The 16,801-nt window shown below is 44.4% G+C and overlaps 2 protein-coding genes across 4 annotated transcripts in view; one reads left to right on the plus strand and one right to left on the minus strand.

Annotated features, from left to right (window-relative positions):
* Positions 1–397: 397 nt before the first annotated feature.
* Positions 398–15,237, minus strand: OCIAD2 (OCIA domain containing 2). 2 transcript variants are annotated; one of them, XM_053403659.1, is made up of 8 exons: positions 14,939–15,231; positions 13,171–13,282; positions 12,039–12,129; positions 8,917–8,970; positions 4,413–4,460; positions 2,415–2,520; positions 1,804–1,890; positions 398–535 (listed from the first exon to the last, which is right to left on the minus strand). In XM_053403659.1, exons 2-7 carry the CDS (start codon positions 13,228–13,230, stop codon positions 1,809–1,811), a joined length of 441 nt encoding a protein of 146 aa, XP_053259634.1. In that variant the 5' UTR covers positions 13,231–13,282; positions 14,939–15,231; the 3' UTR covers positions 398–535; positions 1,804–1,808. The 2 variants fall into 2 exon arrangements, with proteins under 2 accessions (XP_053259634.1, XP_053259635.1); XM_053403660.1 differs by lacking the exon at positions 4,413–4,460 and having other exon boundaries at positions 14,939–15,237.
* Positions 12,432–16,801, plus strand: part of CWH43 (cell wall biogenesis 43 C-terminal homolog) — a 39,246-nt gene continuing 34,876 nt past the window's right edge. For both annotated transcript variants that reach the window (XM_053403639.1, XM_053403640.1), the window contains exon 1: positions 12,432–12,863. The gene's annotated coding sequence lies outside the window, so the exon portion shown is untranslated. The remainder of the gene's footprint in view (positions 12,864–16,801) is intronic.

Consider the following 16,801-nt stretch of genomic DNA (forward strand, 5'->3'; position numbering starts at 1 on the left):
TCTCGTTAGATAGTAAAATTCATATTGAATTGCTGTTTTAGGGGTTGTTTTTAAAAGTCTGGAACTGATTAATCTGTTTTGCATTACTTTCTATGGGAAAGTGTGCCTTGGTTTTGGAACGGACTCCTAGAATGGATTAAGTTTGAGAACCAAGGTACCACTGTAATGGATTCAATTTGACAACTCATATACTTCCATTACAGAACATATGCTGAATAAGCTCAAACCTCTTATCAAGTTTTGCTGTTTGACAAATACTCTGAACTGCACTGCTAAGGTGCAAACCTGAAAGCAGAGTAACTATCTTTAAGCACTGCAGTGACAGTGATGCTGTTGCAAGTTGTCACGGCCTCTAGCTTTCATCTTCAGTTTAGTGTTCCAGAACTTGTGACAAACGAAACATCAAAGTAACTTTTATTTTTTTTAAAAAAAGTCATGTTAAACGTACAAAGAGTTTTGAATGAAAGCAGGTTTTTCAGAATTGCAGTTGTCGTGTAGAACAGGTACCATTACAAAATGCTTTCTTCCACATTATCTGAAATAAAAAAAGTATTGGTTAAAGGGATTCAGCCTCTTTGAGGTGAGAATACAGGTTTGGAGGACAAGGTGTGACCTAGCTTAATGTTGGGGATCCCCCCCCACAGTCAAGCAGTAGTAGTTGATCTAATGGACTTTAAGTAGTAAAACACCGTACAGCCTTTGATTCAAAAATACATCAATGGTTAATCTAATAAATGTAGCATTTTGCTAAATGTACTTCTGGTGACTTAAATTAACAGACCAAGCTGCCATACAACACTCTTGGTTTTGAAAACTACCTACATGACTGGTGAAGCAAACAATGTACAGTGGTTCCTTGGTAGTCGGAATGGCTTGGCTCCTGAATGCCGCAAACCCAGAAGTGAGTGTTCCAGTTTGCAAACGCTTTTCAGAAGCCGAACGTCTGACGCGGCTTCCGATTGAGTGCAGGAAGCTCCTGCAGCCAATTGGAAGCTGCACCTTGGTTTTCAATATTAAATTATTTAAATTCTTTTTACATTTATCTACCACCTCTCTTTCATCCTGGAACCCAAGGTATCCTATATTTAGTTCCCAGGTGGTCTCCCATGAAGGCACCAACCAGACCTAGATTGACTTAGCTCTAGCAAGATGGTAGAGTCATGTCCCTTCAGACCATATACCCTGGGCCATATTCTTAAGCTAACCTTCATGTATTGTGTTAAAGCAGCAGCTGCAGATGTTGCTGAAGAAGTGCCACATGTAGAATGCCGTTTTGGAAGAGACTTGAAACGCTGGCCACAGATGCAGCACAATTCTCTTTTAATGATAAAAACTCCACCATACTAATGAGCATGGAAGTGACAGCAGCTACCAGCCTCACTTCTGTTTTGTCTAAATCTGCTGTTAAACTGAGACTAAAGTCAGAGAGAACACTTGGCAGTGAAAGCCAAGGAGGAGTTTACCCCTTTGTTGCATTTTATCATTAACATAGTGAGTCATAATCCCTCAGAGCTAGCCAAGAAAATACAAATAGGCAAGCAGAGTGGGGAGGGAATAAAACAGAGAGATGAGGATAAGCATACTTAATAATCTGTGAAGGAGAAGAAAGTGCGATTTCTGACCTGCCCACCAGCCTACAACCAAGATGCCAACAATAGTCAAGTTTTTTACCTCTTACTAAACCTGATGTTGCAGTAACCAAGATCACAACTCTTTCCATTGTTTATAGTGACTGATTTCCAAGATACTGATATATTTCAAAAAGTGACCAAAATCTTGTTAAAACTACAAAGATGTGTGTACCTGTTTTAAGAAGCAGAAGGCTCTGGTTTTTCTGATGCACTTGATTCAAGCTTAGCTTTGCATTCATTGCAGACATGAGGACAGTGCCTAAAACATTAGGAGAAAGGGGGGGGGGAGTTAACGTTACACAAGATCCTTCCCAAATCAAGAGATCTTCACATGGGGCTTTGCACCTGACACTTCCACCTCCACCCTGGGTCCCAATGCACCAAAAATGTCAGCTGCCCTGTTATCCACACAGTAATTTGCACATGATCTAGCTACATGCAGAAGGATAAAGTGCTTGGTATAAATTGATAAGACATGGTCACAATTCTAGTGTTGTGCAGATAGGCAGTTCTGTTCCTTTCTGTGAAAGGAAGGGCCTTTGATCCAATGGATACTCCCACTAATAGGAGGGGAGAGAGTAGGCAATATTCCTCACTGCACTTCCAAAGCTGTTCTAGAGGCCTCCCACCCCCTCCAGTTCAGATGTGCAGAGGAAATGGGAAATCACTGAGATTTTTCTAGAGCCCTTGTGACCTAGAAGAGTGGTTTTTCGACAGTGTTCTTATCACAAGGTTCCTTGATACAACCCAAGAGTCACTTGTCTATATTTATTCCAAAGAGACCTTTTCCATCCGGGACCAAACGGTTTAAGACCAGCGCTTTCAAACTTCTTCTGACAGGTTCTTATGTATGACATTGTCCCAATACCATAGCCCAGGGCACCAGCAACTGCAGAGAGAGATCAAATTGTTGTCATACGTAGCAATCAGATATAAAGTAGTACAGGCTTTGAAAAGCATTCTCCAGATCAGGCATTTTGCCTTGCTAATCCACACTGATCTGGGAAAGCAGGAAACCCAGAAAGAGATACCGCTTCACTGAGGATGCTCCCTTGTGTTTGGTGGCGAGTTTAAAATAGCCTACTCTATTACTCTTTTAATATCAGTGAATGATTAAAGTCACAATCCACGGCTCCTTGCAGACAGCAGCAGGCAGCACACGTTCTGCTACAAAGGAGGATCTCAATACGTTCACCCATAGACCAGATGGCTGGTACCAAGTTGGGGACACCAAATGGCAGAGAGATCTAGTTTACTTGTACAGTGGAAGTCTGTGAAACTCCTGCATCAGCTTCTGCCTCTGATTCTGGACTTCTCTTGGCCACAGACTCGCCCAGCTCACTAAAGCCCTATTACCCCTTCCCCTTCTGATACCTTCTCCTCCCAGTCTTCTCCCTCTTGACACTCATTGTTCCACCACCAATCCCTGGGCTCTGAGCCTTCTTCCCTTGGTGGCTCCCCAGCTGCTTCCTCCCCACCATTCCTCTGTGTCCAACCAGTCCATGACATGTTATTTGTTTCCCACTGCAGTAACACTGGCTTCCACTTCACTCTGCTCGCTTGCTGGATTCAATCACCTAGAGATAGCGACCCTCCAGCTGAAGTGGGGATTCTTTTTCAACCTGAGCCACTTTCTCTCCTAGGCAACTTTCCAGAGGTCACATGGGTCCACAGGCAACCAAGTGGGCAAGGCAATGGGCATGACACTTAAGATTTGTTCCGCAAGCCATATTCCAGCCACACAAATCCAGACATTTCCTTCCAAACCTACATAACCCCACACCTCCCCATCCTCCCTCCAGACACTTTCCAGCCAAGCAAGAGGACGGTGTAGAGCAGGGCCCAGTGAGGGGAATGGCTTGGCGATAGTCCCGGAGGCCTGCATTTAGTCCACAGGCCTGGGGCTCCCTACTCTGTTGGCATCCATCTGCCTCGGGAAACAATGGAGTGCGCCTCTGCGGGTGAAGCCAAACCACTGCATTGCCAGCACCAAAGTAGCCTCTGAGATGCAAGCATGGGCAGTGTGTATGGAGGCCTTAGGCTGCCTCTTGGCCTCACGGATGTGGTCCAAAGGAAAGCAGAGCAATATATTTGCCACCAGCTTGGCTGCAGGAGTTGCCAGGAGGTGGCATAACAGGTGCCATCCAACCGTCTTAGGGACTCCACTCTGGATTGCGTAGGATTTTTTCTTTGGTCCTTTATTCTCCAGAAGGTATGCTTCTCAATTCACCGGAGCCTGTGTTCACATGCAGGGGAAAGTCCCTAACTCACCAGGGTTTGAGACCCATCAGCTACCCTTACCTGGTTCAGCCAGCCAGTTGAAGCCGTTGCATGCTGACAGCTTCTAGGAGCGACACTCTAGCTCCACAGTAACATTTCAGTTGTGTACCAAGGTGTGGTCTGCACAGGTTTACTTAAGCAGATGTTCCCAAGTTGCAGCAGGGTTGGACTTGAATATCCTTCCTGCTCTATTGTTTTGATAAAACCCTAACTATAGCAATTAATGATTATGTACTATAGAAAAGTGATCAGTATAAAGTTACAGCCTAATACAGAACCTTCAGAAACAACCGCATGATTCCAAAGCTCTCTCTGCAGTCATGAGGTCTACAAAACGGCTTTAATTTAAATGCTGAAAATTGACACTCGGGAAGCCAGAAGCTATACTAGATTCCACACATGCCCAAACTTATCATGCAAGCGTGGCAGCATTCCAGCATAATTACAATGGCCAGTTCTCACCTTTTCTGCTTAAACTTTACAAAGAGTTTTTGGACTTACTTGCCAATTTAGGGAGTGATCCAAATTTAGGGCTTGGTTTGAGAACACCTGGAATAAAATGCAGTTATTAGGAAAAGCCTTTTAGACCATCATTTGATGACACAACAGTTGTGCAGTTCTTCCATGAAAGATATTGAAGCATTATTATTAATAATAATAATAATAATATACTTCCCGCTTTAAACATACCAAGTGCTCCCAGTATAATTTCCAGTTATAACTTTGATTCTCAAGTAATCCCATTTGAAATAATATCTAGAAGACTGTGAGCAAAATAAAAATAAAAATGTGAAGACTATTTTTACCCCGTAAGAAAGCTTACTTCCTAACCTGTTCTCCATAGCATTAAATTAACCATGCCACCATGCTCAGCAAAGGCGGCACATTTCACAAGTCTTGCAAAAAACAACAACCCAACCAACCAACCAACCCCACATTATATTTTAGGGGAACACCTAAATGTAAGAACAGCCGGCTGTATCAAGCCAATGGCCCATCTACTCCAGCATCCTGTTCTCACAACGGCCAACCAGATGCTTGTTAGGAAACCCATAAGCAGGACCTGAGCACAATAACACTCTCCCACTTGGCAGTTTCCAGCAATTGTTATACCGGAGCATTACTGCCCCTGACCATGATAGTGTTACGAAAAAGGAGCAATGCAGAAGCAAGCACCAGGTGGCTGGAATGGTGAACAGGATCTGGGTGTTATTGGATTGTACCGTGGGAACCAGGCACAGTTTGTAAAGTGCTCTGAGAGCCGGATGTTACCTCAGGGCAGCACATGACCCTGTACTGGAAGTACATGGGTGGAGGTTTATTCTCTCTCTGCAGTGGGAAGCAGAGTGTGCAGACATGTTTTCTCTGTACTGGTGAAAGACAGGAATAAAGACATGTAAATATATTTCTGTCTGTCTCTCTCCCCCTCCCTGGGAGAGGAGTGGGGGGGAGTGGTGTGTTCTCCTTCACGTTGAGGAGAATCGCCGATTGGAGACCTCCTTTGATCTTGCCGGGAGTCGCAGACGGGAGGTCATAAGGAATCAAGCCGGGCACCTGGAGGGTGGCCAAATTCCTCTGGACTAAGAGCTAAGCTGGGGGCTCTGACTTTTGGCTTGAATCCCGACAACTGGTAGCAGAGGATGGTTATCTGATCTATGAGAATCTGCATGAGAGGTGAGAGGTCGATGAATCGTTGCCATCCTCTGCACCTAAGGAGATAAAGAAATGCGTCTGCCTGCAGCCAGAGGCTAAACAGAACAGACAGCTGGACACCGAGAGGAGTGTGTTTCAAGGCAACGGAGCCTGAAAAAAGGTATGCTGCATTTCGGGCAAGAGCAAATGAACGCAGAAAGATTAATTTCTGGTTCACAAGAGCTGCGTTTGAAAAACAAGCTCTGAAGGCAAGCTTGCATACCAGGAATTCCTGTGGTTTAGATAAGGAGTTCCGTCCTGAGCAGGTTGCTAGGCAACGTCTGCCAGTTACTGAGTGGCCTAAAAAGAGCCTGGGAAATCGAGAGTGTATCTGCGCAGCTGTGCAAGGGTTTTGAAAAAACAGCCCAAAGGCAAGCCTGCCAGTGAAGCAGTAAACAAAAACTTTTGGAGTTTTACTGGCTTGAGAAAGTGAAGGCTGGCTTGAGATTGAGTGTAAAGCTGACCCTTGGATTCAGCATGGATGCCAAGAAGGGGGGAGTGCCCCTGAGTGCCGTGGTTCTAGATGAACACAGCCGGCATGCTGCACTGGAAGTAAAGGACAGGGGGAGGGAGGAACGGAGTTCTAATTCCCCCACCGATGAGGCTACTGGAAAGGAAGCTGTAGCTTTGAATGTTATCCAGTGTTACAGTTGTGGACAGGCTGGGCATCTTCAGCGGAACTGTAAGAAGCCACGTCAGCCAAAAGGAGCGAAGGGCCGCTCAGCAAAGCCTGAGGCGTCAGGCAAAGGTCATACCAAGCCTATGGTGGAACCTGCAAAGGCTTTGATGGCGAAAGGAACCACGCCAGATGTTGGGAACGCGTTTATTATCGACACTGCAGCGACCGTCCATATGTCCCCACACAAAGGACTCTTTTCAACGTTTAAGAAGCAAAGCTTCACTGTGACACAGGCCAATGGTCAGGAGCTAGAAGCGGCCGGCGTGGGGACTGTCTATCTTAAGAGTCTGAACTTGACAATAAACAATGTTTACTTGGTTCCTGAATTGAAGTTCAATCTGCTGAGTGTTTCGCAGATTGCAAAGAAAGGACTGAGATTGTGCTACGATGCTGAAAGCTGCGAGATCTACAAAGATGGAGAGTTATATCTTTCTGCCAAACAGAAGGATGGACTTTATTTGTTGACTTTTGCACAAAGTGATTACATGGAATGTAATTCATCTGTGTCTAACCTAGTTTCTCTTGCAGGTGTGAGCAAGAAGAAGACCGGGGTCAACAGGGCATTTCAGCGGGTGTATGCTGATGTGATTGGTCCTCTAGAACCATCTAGAGGCAATGCAAGATATTATCTTGTGTGTGTGGATCATTTCTCTAACTATGTCTGGGTTTATGTGTTGAGAAAGCCAAAGGAAGCCTTGGAGAGGTTTCAGGAGTTTTGTGACAAAGTTAAGAGTATGCATGATGCTAACATTGATTGTCTATTCACAGATGAGAAGCAGATTTTTCTTTTACAGGATTTCCAGAGGTTCCTGCAGAAGAAGGGAATAAGACACAAGGTTTCTGTTTCAGTGGAAGCGTGGAACAGGGGTGTCTGTGTACGGGTGAACAGAGAATTGCAAAAGGGGATGGAAGCGCAATTGCTAAGTTCACATCTGCCACATGAGTACTGGGCCGAGTCTCTAATGTCGTTCTGTTATACGAAAGTGAGAAAGGTTTCAAAAGAGTTGGGAAGTTCTCCCTTTGAGAAACTGTTCCACAGAAAACCTTCTGTTGCCCATTTCAAGGTTTTTGGGTCTCATGTGAGAACAGAAGCTCCAGGTGGAGTAAAGAATGCCAGAGGCATTTTTGTGGGGTATGAAAAGGGTCTCTACAGAGTAATTTTGTCTGAATCTGGTCAGGTGATTCTCACAAAATTTCTAGAGAGTGCTCCTGAACAGGAGAGAGTGATAGTACACACATTTCCCACTGAAGACGATTCAGATGATGATGATTTCACTGATTTCAGCTGTACAGAAAGTGATGACACAGATAGCTCGGAGAGCTCAGTTGTCACAGTCATTGAGAGGAAGTCTCACACAATGGATAGGCCTTCACAACTGAAGAATGAACCACTGTTTACCATTGGAACTAGTTCTCCAAAGAGTCCTGAGACTGGACCAGTGAGCAGAGAGGATCAGCACCTCATACGTAGGTCTGAGAGAGTTACAAAGGGTCAACCACCCAAGAGGTACTCAAAAGAGTTTGCTAACTTAGCTGTTGCATGTGTTGCTGTTGTAAACAACCAAGGACAGGTTGGAGCTGTGTCTAAGTCAGAGACAAAGACACAACAGAGAGTTGCTAGCCAAGGTAATGCAGATGCACTCGTTCCTTGGAAACCAGACAACCAGAGAAGTACACTGGGGAAACCAGTGGCGGGGAGTTCCAAGGGTGGAACTGAAACAACAGGGGAGTGTTATGTGTATAACAACTGTTTGTTTTCTTCTCTGGATCATGCTTTGCTTGCTGCAACACGCATTGATTCTTTTGGGGGAGGATGTTACGAAAAAGGAGCAATGCAGAAGCAAGCACCAGGTGGCTGGAATGGTGAACAGGATCTGGGTGTTATTGGATTGTACCGTGGGAACCAGGCACAGTTTGTAAAGTGCTCTGAGAGCCGGATGTTACCTCAGGGCAGCACATGACCCTGTACTGGAAGTACATGGGTGGAGGTTTATTCTCTCTCTGCAGTGGGAAGCAGAGTGTGCAGACATGTTTTCTCTGTACTGGTGAAAGACAGGAATAAAGACATGTAAATATATTTCTGTCTGTCTCTCTCCCCCTCCCTGGGAGAGGAGTGGGGGGGAGTGGTGTGTTCTCCTTCACGTTGAGGAGAATCGCCGATTGGAGACCTCCTTTGATCTTGCCGGGAGTCGCAGATGGGAGGTCATAAGGAATCAAGCCGGGCACCTGGAGGGTGGCCAAATTCCTCTGGACTAAGAGCTAAGCTGGGGGCTCTGACTTTTGGCTTGAATAGCGGACCACAGCTATCATGGCTAGCAGCCATTGATAAATACATAAAAGCACTCTTAATCAGGAAGCCATTGTTGAACATACACACAACAGAGAAATGTACGCAGTGGCAAGTCTGGGCTCGCCTCTACACAATGTGTGAAGAGCCACCATATATTTCACATCACCTGTTGAATATATTGAGACCTGAGAGTTGAAACAGCACCCAGGCTGAGATTTCCACCACAAGATCTATTCTGGGTTTTTCCCTCAGTACTTACCAAGCTTTAGCAGTGATGGACTGGTGGTTCTAGAAAACTGTCCACGTGTTTGTTTTTACATTGAAGAAAGTAAAAAGCCACTTACCATTGGCAAGTAATCCTTGAGTGATCAGCATACCTCCCAGTGACAGAGGAAGAGCTGCATACAATGAAACAAGCAATTATAGCCTTTGCATAAATTCAGATGCATCTCCCGCCCACCCTACATAGTGTCGTTAAAATGTGGTCTTAACAACTATTTCGCTTGTTCTAAAAAAAATGAAAAGAGCAAAGAAGAAAATTAGAAAATCTGAAGCTGGAATTCTGAGGTGCTGACTTTACCAAATACTGGGTTTTATACTCTGCACTGCTATACAGTTAATATTTTCATTTTCTGTGCTTCCTGGCAGCTTCCACATTTAATATCTGTTAAATAAGTACAATAGCCTTGCTGCAACTCTAGTTTTGAGCACCACTGTGCAACAAACTGGTGACATGTATCCATCTAGTTCAGTGTTTCCCAAACTTGGGTCTTCTGCTGTTTCTGGACTACAATTCCCATCATCCCTGACCACTGGTCCTGCTAGCTAGGGATGATGGGAGTTGTAGCCCAAAAGCAGTGAGAGACCCCTGATCTAGTTCAAGGGGCTGGATGAGCACAATACACGTGTGGTTCCAGATATGCATCTTTAACACATAGAGAAGACACCCTGTGCAGACTGAGGTGGGCTGTAGCCTGGGTGGGCAAAGGAAGGAACAAAAAAATCACCAGCTTTGCAACAATAAAAAGTCCATAAAATCAATAGCCCATAAAAACATTTACCATCATACATGCTCACACAAGATCATTTGGATGCTACATTTGTGGACGAAAGAAAAACAACTTTTAAGATCAGATTCTTCACAGACCACAAGTGATGCAGCAAACGGATGTTACAAGCCTGATATACTCAAAGATTTCAGTCTAGTTGGCACACCATATCTCAGCTTATGCTGAGAATTGAACAAGTCTTTTGCCCACACATGCAGCCTCCCTTTGTAGTAAGGCTCCGATTAATTATAATTTCCCATGTCATCTGAACAAGGAAACTAGGCTTATCAGCATCAAAACAAGCCAGGATCTTAAACCTTCAGACTATGGCCAAAGGCCTTGATCATATCTCAAGTCATTTAACTGAGATTATGATTATGCAAACATGGCCATTGACTTTGGTCAGATATAATGATAAACCTTGAGATCATGCACTCCTAGCTCAGCTACAAGGAGAAGCAGTTTTTAATTTCCACTTTTAAATAACTGCAATTTAGTGTTCTGTCTGAACCTGGACAAACTGCAGTAATTCTTAACTTTTTTTTTGTAAATACTGAAACTGCCTTGGTCACGCTGGTTGATGATCTCCGGTGTGCTAGGGACAAAGGTGAAAGCTGTTTCCTAGTTCTGCTGGATCTCTCAGCGGCCTTTGATACCATCGACCGTAACATCCTTCTGGACCGTATAGAGGGGCTGGGAGCTGGGGGCACTGTTATACAATGGTTCCACTCCATCCTCCTGGGCCGTGTCCAGAAAGTGGTAGTGGGGGATGAGTGTTCAGGCCCCTGAGCTCTCACTTGTGGGGTGCCTCAGGGTTCTGTCCTCTCCCCCATGCTTTTTAACATCTACATGAAGCCGCTGGGAGAGATCATCAGGGGGTTTGGGCTCGGTGTTCCTCAGTATGCGGATGATACCCAGCTCTACCTCTCTTTCAAATCGGAACCAGTGAAGGTAGTGACGGTCCTGTGTGAGTATCTGGAGGGGTTGGAGGGTGGATGGCGGCTAACGGATTGAAGTTGAATCATGACAAAACAGAAGTACTGTTTTGGGGGGATGGGGCGGTGGGTGTGGGGGACTCCCTGAATGGGGCAACTGTGCCCCTGAAGGAGCAGGTGCACAGCCAGGGAGTCAATTTGGACTCATAGCTGTCCATGGAGAGGCACAGGTCAACTCTGTGTCCAGGGCAGATTCTACCAGCTCCATCTGGTACACAGGCTGAGACCCTACCTGCCTGCGGAGTGTCTCACCAGAGTGATACACGCTCTAGTTATCTCCCACTTGGACTACTGCAATGCACTCTACACGGGGCTACCTTTGAAGGTGACTCAAAAACTACAACTAATCCAGAATGCGGCAGCTAGACTGGTGACTGGGAGTGGCCACCGAGATACACTGGTCTTGAAAGACCCACATTGGCTCACAGTACGTTTCCGAGCACAATTCGAAGTGTTAGTGCTGACCTTTAAAGCCCTAAATGGCCTCGGCCCAGTACACCTGAAGGAGTGCCTCCACCTCCATAGTTCAGCCCAGACACTGAGGTCCAGCTCCGAGGGCCTTCTGGCGATTCCCTCACTGCAAGAAGTGAAGTTACAGAGAACCAGGCAGAGGGCCTTCTCAGTAGTGGTGCCTGCCCTGGGGAACGCCCTCCCATCATATGTCAAAGAAATAAACAACTATCTGACGTTTAGAAGACATCTGAAGGCAGCCCTGTTTAGGGAAGTTTTTAATGACTGATGTTTTAATGAATTTTTAATTTTTTGTTGGAAGCCGCCCAGAGTGGCTAGGGAAGCCCAGCCAGATGGGCAGGGTATTATTATTATTATTATTATTATTATTATTATTATTATTATTATTATCATCATCATCATCATCATCATCATCCACTTTCAGGGCTTTTTTAATAAATAAAAAAATGAAGCAATAAACAAACTATGGTTCACTGAAACAAGTCAAGTTCAAACCTTGGTTTAGGAAGCTGGCTTGTTTTGATAAACCACAGTGAGGGTTAACTACAATTTAGGCTTCATATGTAATGCTAAACAGTGGTTAGTCAAAAATGGCTGCAAATTTTTGAATGGTGTATTTGCAGTGTTTAAACTGAGAGTGGAACAGGAGTGCACAAGCCCAAGCCTAGCCTAGCCTTATTCTAATGACAATAAGCCATCATTTATTACTACTTCTGAATGCAGCTATTGAAAATGATCTTTCTCACGTCTGCTTAATGTTACCGGTAAGAAAACCAGCAGGTTTTGGATTCAAATGCTGTGAAACAGAAGGATGTTCCAAGCAGGCCTAGTAGTAGTATTTCTCAAACAAGATATAAAACATTGAAACAAATGCTGTAAGGTAGACAACACCCTGCAACAAAAAACCAATGCAATTATATTTTGCATTGCATTAAAAACAAATAGACCTACCTCTGTACCAGAAGCTTTCCTCTTTACATTGACGACGAATCTCTACAAATTCATCAGAATTAAGATTTGAGATTGGACATGGGAGCGGGCTCTTAAAATAAAAACATGAACACGTTTATAAGAAAAATATGGTTTACCCTCTCACTCCTTAAGAGAATAAAGCATCTATAGTCTGCCATTTATTTCATTATCTTTGGTTTCCATAATTTTTTTTAAAAAATTCAACAAAAAAATTAAAAAATAGAGAAGAAAACATTTCACTTTTCCAAATAGCACAAAAATGTTAGAAATATACTACCACTGTCATTAGCAATACTTTCAAGTATGCAATGTCAAAATGAAATGATCAAGCTTTAAAACTCGATGGTGCACTCTGACTATAATGTACTTGTTTGTGATTAATGTGCAATTCACAGGTGCTATGAAGTTTAAAATGCAGCAGAAATGAATGGTGCTAATAACAGAGGGGAAATGTGTGGTCCTTCAGGCGTCCCTTCTTGGAGGTTTCTAAGCAGAGGTTGGATGGCCGCCTGTCATCTATGCTTCAGTTCAGATTCCCTCACTGCAGGGGGCTGGACTAGATGACCCTTGGGATCCCCAACTCTACAATTCTATGATCATCCTTTAGCACTGACAGTGCTAGCTGGGGCTGACAGTTCAACAACATCAGGAAAGCCACAGACTCCCACCATCACCCCTGCTTTAAAGGGTTTCTTTTTAAAGTCCCTTTTTGTTCAGATGCTACATAATTCCATCTTCCCCTTTCCCCTAGCAGGTGCAGATTATGTTTCCATCTATTTACTTTGAGCCAAAAATACGTGCAAGGTAAGATATGAGCATCATTATCTACGGTTCTTTAACTGCTAGCAGCATAAAATTAAGCTGCATCCTATTTAATCTCCCCAGGGTTTGTGGGATCTTCGACTTTCCATGAGAGGCAAAGCTATCCTGCCTCCTCCTTATCCTTAGACCTGCATTAGATCATATAGAGCACTTTTTGCACTAGAAAAGGGAAAGGTTGAAGTGCAGAGCCCCTTCTGTTTCCACGTGATAATCAAGACTACATCAGATTTGCCTCTGCTAGAATGTAAAATAGTAATAATAATAATAATTCCAAACAGAAAGAACAAACCTGGTTCTTTTGTCCTACCGAAGAGGCCTGAACTTTATTATCACCTGGGGCAGAAGTCATAGCTCCTGATAATGTTGCCAGCAAGTATGACCCCCGGTAAAATGTGAGTTTCCTAAAACAAAAGGACAGTTATAAGAAGAATGCAATGTGCATTTCAAAAGCAACCTCACAAACGTTCAATTTTTACCATATTGGCATGTTAAGCTGTCTTAGAGACTATTGGTCCATCAGTTTAGTACAGTCTACTCTTATTGACAGCGGCATTCCATCATTTCCTCCCCAGCTCCATTGTATGAGATCCATTTTTAACTGGAAATGAAAGGTGTTAAATCTAGGACCATCCGCACGCAAGGCGTGTGTTTTTGACCCCTCAGCAACGGCCCTCCTATCAAAGGAAATCAGAAGTAAGAGACAGTTATAGTCAATGAAAAATGTATCCCCCATTATTGCACCTTTAGGAATTGGAAAGCGTAACTGTAGCACATTTTGATTTTGTAAGTCAATGTGAGCCAGTTGGTTAGAGTGTGGACCTGATAACGCAAAGGTTGCAGGTTCGATTCTCGAATGGGATGGCTGCATAATCCTGCATTGCAGGGGGTTGAACTAGATGATCCCCTGGGTCCCTTCCAACTCTACAATTCAACTGCTCCGTGGGAACGTGGCTGAATTTTCGCAAATAGTAAATGCATACAATCATACCCCCACCTGCTTACACAATAGAAATGATGAGTTATAATTCATCTAAAACCCATCCTGTACAATAAAGCTTAATTCGAGCCAAGGATCATGCCCCACCCCCAAACATTAAAATGCTACATTTTAATGCAGCCTGGAACATACAGAATAATAATTGGGGGGGGGAGTCAGAAAATATTTGCAACCCTGTTTCCAGTTAATATGTGTACATTACGCAATGCACACTAACAACTCCAAGTTCCCTGAAGATGGATGTGGTGTCAATGTGACAAATTTGCAGTTGGATACATGTCAGAAATGCATACCCTTCGACATTTCTCCGATGAAAATAGGGACAGTCCCATTCCATAAGGATAATGGTACTTTTATACCCAACACATCTTACTGGGTTGCCCCAGCACAACGTATATTAAAAAAAATAAAAAAACTTTTTATTTTTAAATTTAATTATAAATTTAAAAAAACTTCCCTATACAGGATGGCTGGGGGGGGTTTGGATAACTCCATAGCCTCCAACACTTCTCTGGTGAAAATAGGGACATCCTAAAAAAGTGGGACATTCGGGGAATTGGAAAAATAAAAATACGGCTCCCTTACGATTGGATAGAAGACTTACACAAACTCGCAACATATGAACAACTTGCACATAAACGCAGACTTGCCATGGACAAATTCAATGATATTTGAAATCCGTTCTTCCAAATACTGTAATAGGTTAAGATCTGGTGAAGTACAAAAACCACCTTATAAAATATGCAGTTTGGGGTTTCCCCTGCTCCCCCCTCCCTTTATTTTTCCTTCTGCACGGTTTCTCTTTCTCTTTTATTTACGTCTCGCCATGTTTAGCGCACACAGAATTGTGTACTTTTTGGAACTTTCATTCGGCATTTGAACGACTGGTGTAAATAACTGCGTTATAAAAACTGGTGTTCTAATGAGGCTATGATTGGATTGTAATTGAAAACGAATAAACAAATGATTATCCAAAAGAGCGTAGCCGGGGGGGCCTCGGATGCCCAGCGCTGCAGCCCACCGCCCAGCCGCTTCTCTCCCGCGCCCCCAGCAGCCTTACCCGCCAAGGCCCTTCGTTCGCCCCCTTCGCCCTCTTCCTCGCCGCGCCTCTGCCCCGGGGCTGCTCCGTCCTTCCCGGCCCAGGCGCCTCCCTCGTCCGGCCCCCGCGCGCGCTCTTTGGCGAAGCGAGGCGCCCGCCTGTTAGGTAATCATGTCGTCCGAAGGCGGAGCCTTTCCTTTCTCCGCGCCCGGAGGAGAAAAGCGGACCGGACCGAGGGAAAAACTCCGTGGGGCTGCTTCTCTCCGCTCCTCATTCCTCTCACGACGCGTCTCCAACGCCATCGCCCGGCTCCTGCGACAGGCTCCCCTCAAATGGCCACGCGCAACGCTTCTCTCAGAGCCTGCTCGGAATAGAGCGTTCATATTGCAAAAAGTAAAGTTGTTGAGTGTTTTGTTTTTTAAGGAAACCGCCACAATTGTTGAGCGCTTTCTCCCCCCCCTCACAGAAACCAACCAAAATTGGGCAATGGTTGCCACTTTTCAAAACATCACAGAGTTGTCAAGCTTCTTTTTAAGAAGAAACCAAAATTAAGTGTCTGAAGAATCGTTCTTTGCGCAAGCAATGTAAGGAAACCACCACAATTGTTGAGCTTTTATTAAGGAAACTGTTAGCTGTTGATCGTTTTTTTAGAATTTTCCTGAGGTATGCCCTGTTAAGTTCATTGGAACTTACTCCCTAGCACAAGGGTGCCCAAACTTTTCAAAGATGGCCAAATTGCATGTGTGATGCCTGCCTGCCCTAGCAAAGCTTTACTTTCGAATCATGGAATTGTCACATTTAGGACAAGGTAAAGGTAAAGGGACCCCTGACCATTAGGTCCCGTCGTGGCCGACTCTGGGGTTTCGGCGCTCATCTCGCTTTATTGGCCGAGGGACCCGGCGTACAGCTTCCAGGTCATGTGGCCAGCATGACTAAGCCGCTTCTGGCGAACCAGAGCAGCGCACGGAAACGCCGTTTACCTTCCCGCCGGAGCGGTACCTATTTATCTACTTGCACTTTGACATGCTTTCGAACTGCTAGGTTGGCAGGAGCAGGGACTGAGCAATGGGAGCTCACCCCGTCACGGGGATTCGAACCGCCGACCTTCTGATCGGCAAGTCCTAGGCTCTGTGGTTTAACCCACAGCGCCACCCACATCCCATTTAGGACAAGAGCTGCAATTAAATGGGATTTCAAAGGCAGAATTGATGTCTGGGGCAATTTCCTAAAGGCAGTACTTTGTATTGGATCTTTGGCAAGCGCCGATTGCGAAATCTTTTTAAAATCTCAGTAATTTTTGGGTTTTCCTAAAAGAAGCTCAACAATTCAGGGGTTTTCAAAAAAAGAGAGGCAACCCTACCTTCAATGTAAAATGTTAACACTTTTGTTTTGTATATCAGGGTGGAATCTGTAGGAATCTACACACATATAAAAACCATTCTGAAAATGCTTTTTTAAAAAAAGTGTTTTTAAAAACACATTGAATTTTCCATAAGGCTTACCATTGCCATCTAATGTCACATTGTATATTGCACTTGAAACACACTTAAAACGTTTTATTTGCAGTTGTATAGCTGAGTCAGTCTGCTTTTCTTTCTTTCTTTCTTTCTTTCTTTCTTTCTTTCTTTCTCTCCCTCTCCCTCTCCCTCTCCCTCTCCCTCTCCCTCTCCCTCTCCCTCCCAAGTTAGGGATCATATCGAAATGCATGTGATTGAAAGGTGGAAAACAAAGTCATGTATCTGTGTAGCTAAGCTCAGATGAATTTACAACTTTGTGTGCCTGTGTGTGCATGTGACCAATCCCAGAGGGGCCATCCTGTGAGGCTGCAATAGATGGTAATGGATTGCTTTGAAGCCACTTCAGCACCAGATGAACAAAAATAAA

The sequence above is a fragment of the Podarcis raffonei genome, chromosome 9, assembly GCF_027172205.1.
Source record: "Podarcis raffonei isolate rPodRaf1 chromosome 9, rPodRaf1.pri, whole genome shotgun sequence".
NCBI classification, from domain to species: domain Eukaryota; kingdom Metazoa; phylum Chordata; class Lepidosauria; order Squamata; family Lacertidae; genus Podarcis; species Podarcis raffonei.

What these genes read in the sequence shown, in the direction of transcription:
- OCIAD2 (XM_053403659.1), bottom strand. Translation starts at nt 13,230, where the DNA reads ATGACTTCTGCCCCAGGTGATAATAAAGTTCAGGCCTCTTCGGTAGGA. An exon ending in ATCACTCCCTAAATTGGCAA is followed by an intron (nt 2,521 to 4,412) that starts GTAAGTCCAAAA and finishes CTCTCTCTGCAG; the next exon opens with TTGCTGGTGCCCTGGGCTAT. An exon ending in TTTGGTCCCGGATGGAAAAG is followed by an intron (nt 1,891 to 2,414) that starts GTCTCTTTGGAA and finishes CTAATGTTTTAG; the next exon opens with GCACTGTCCTCATGTCTGCA.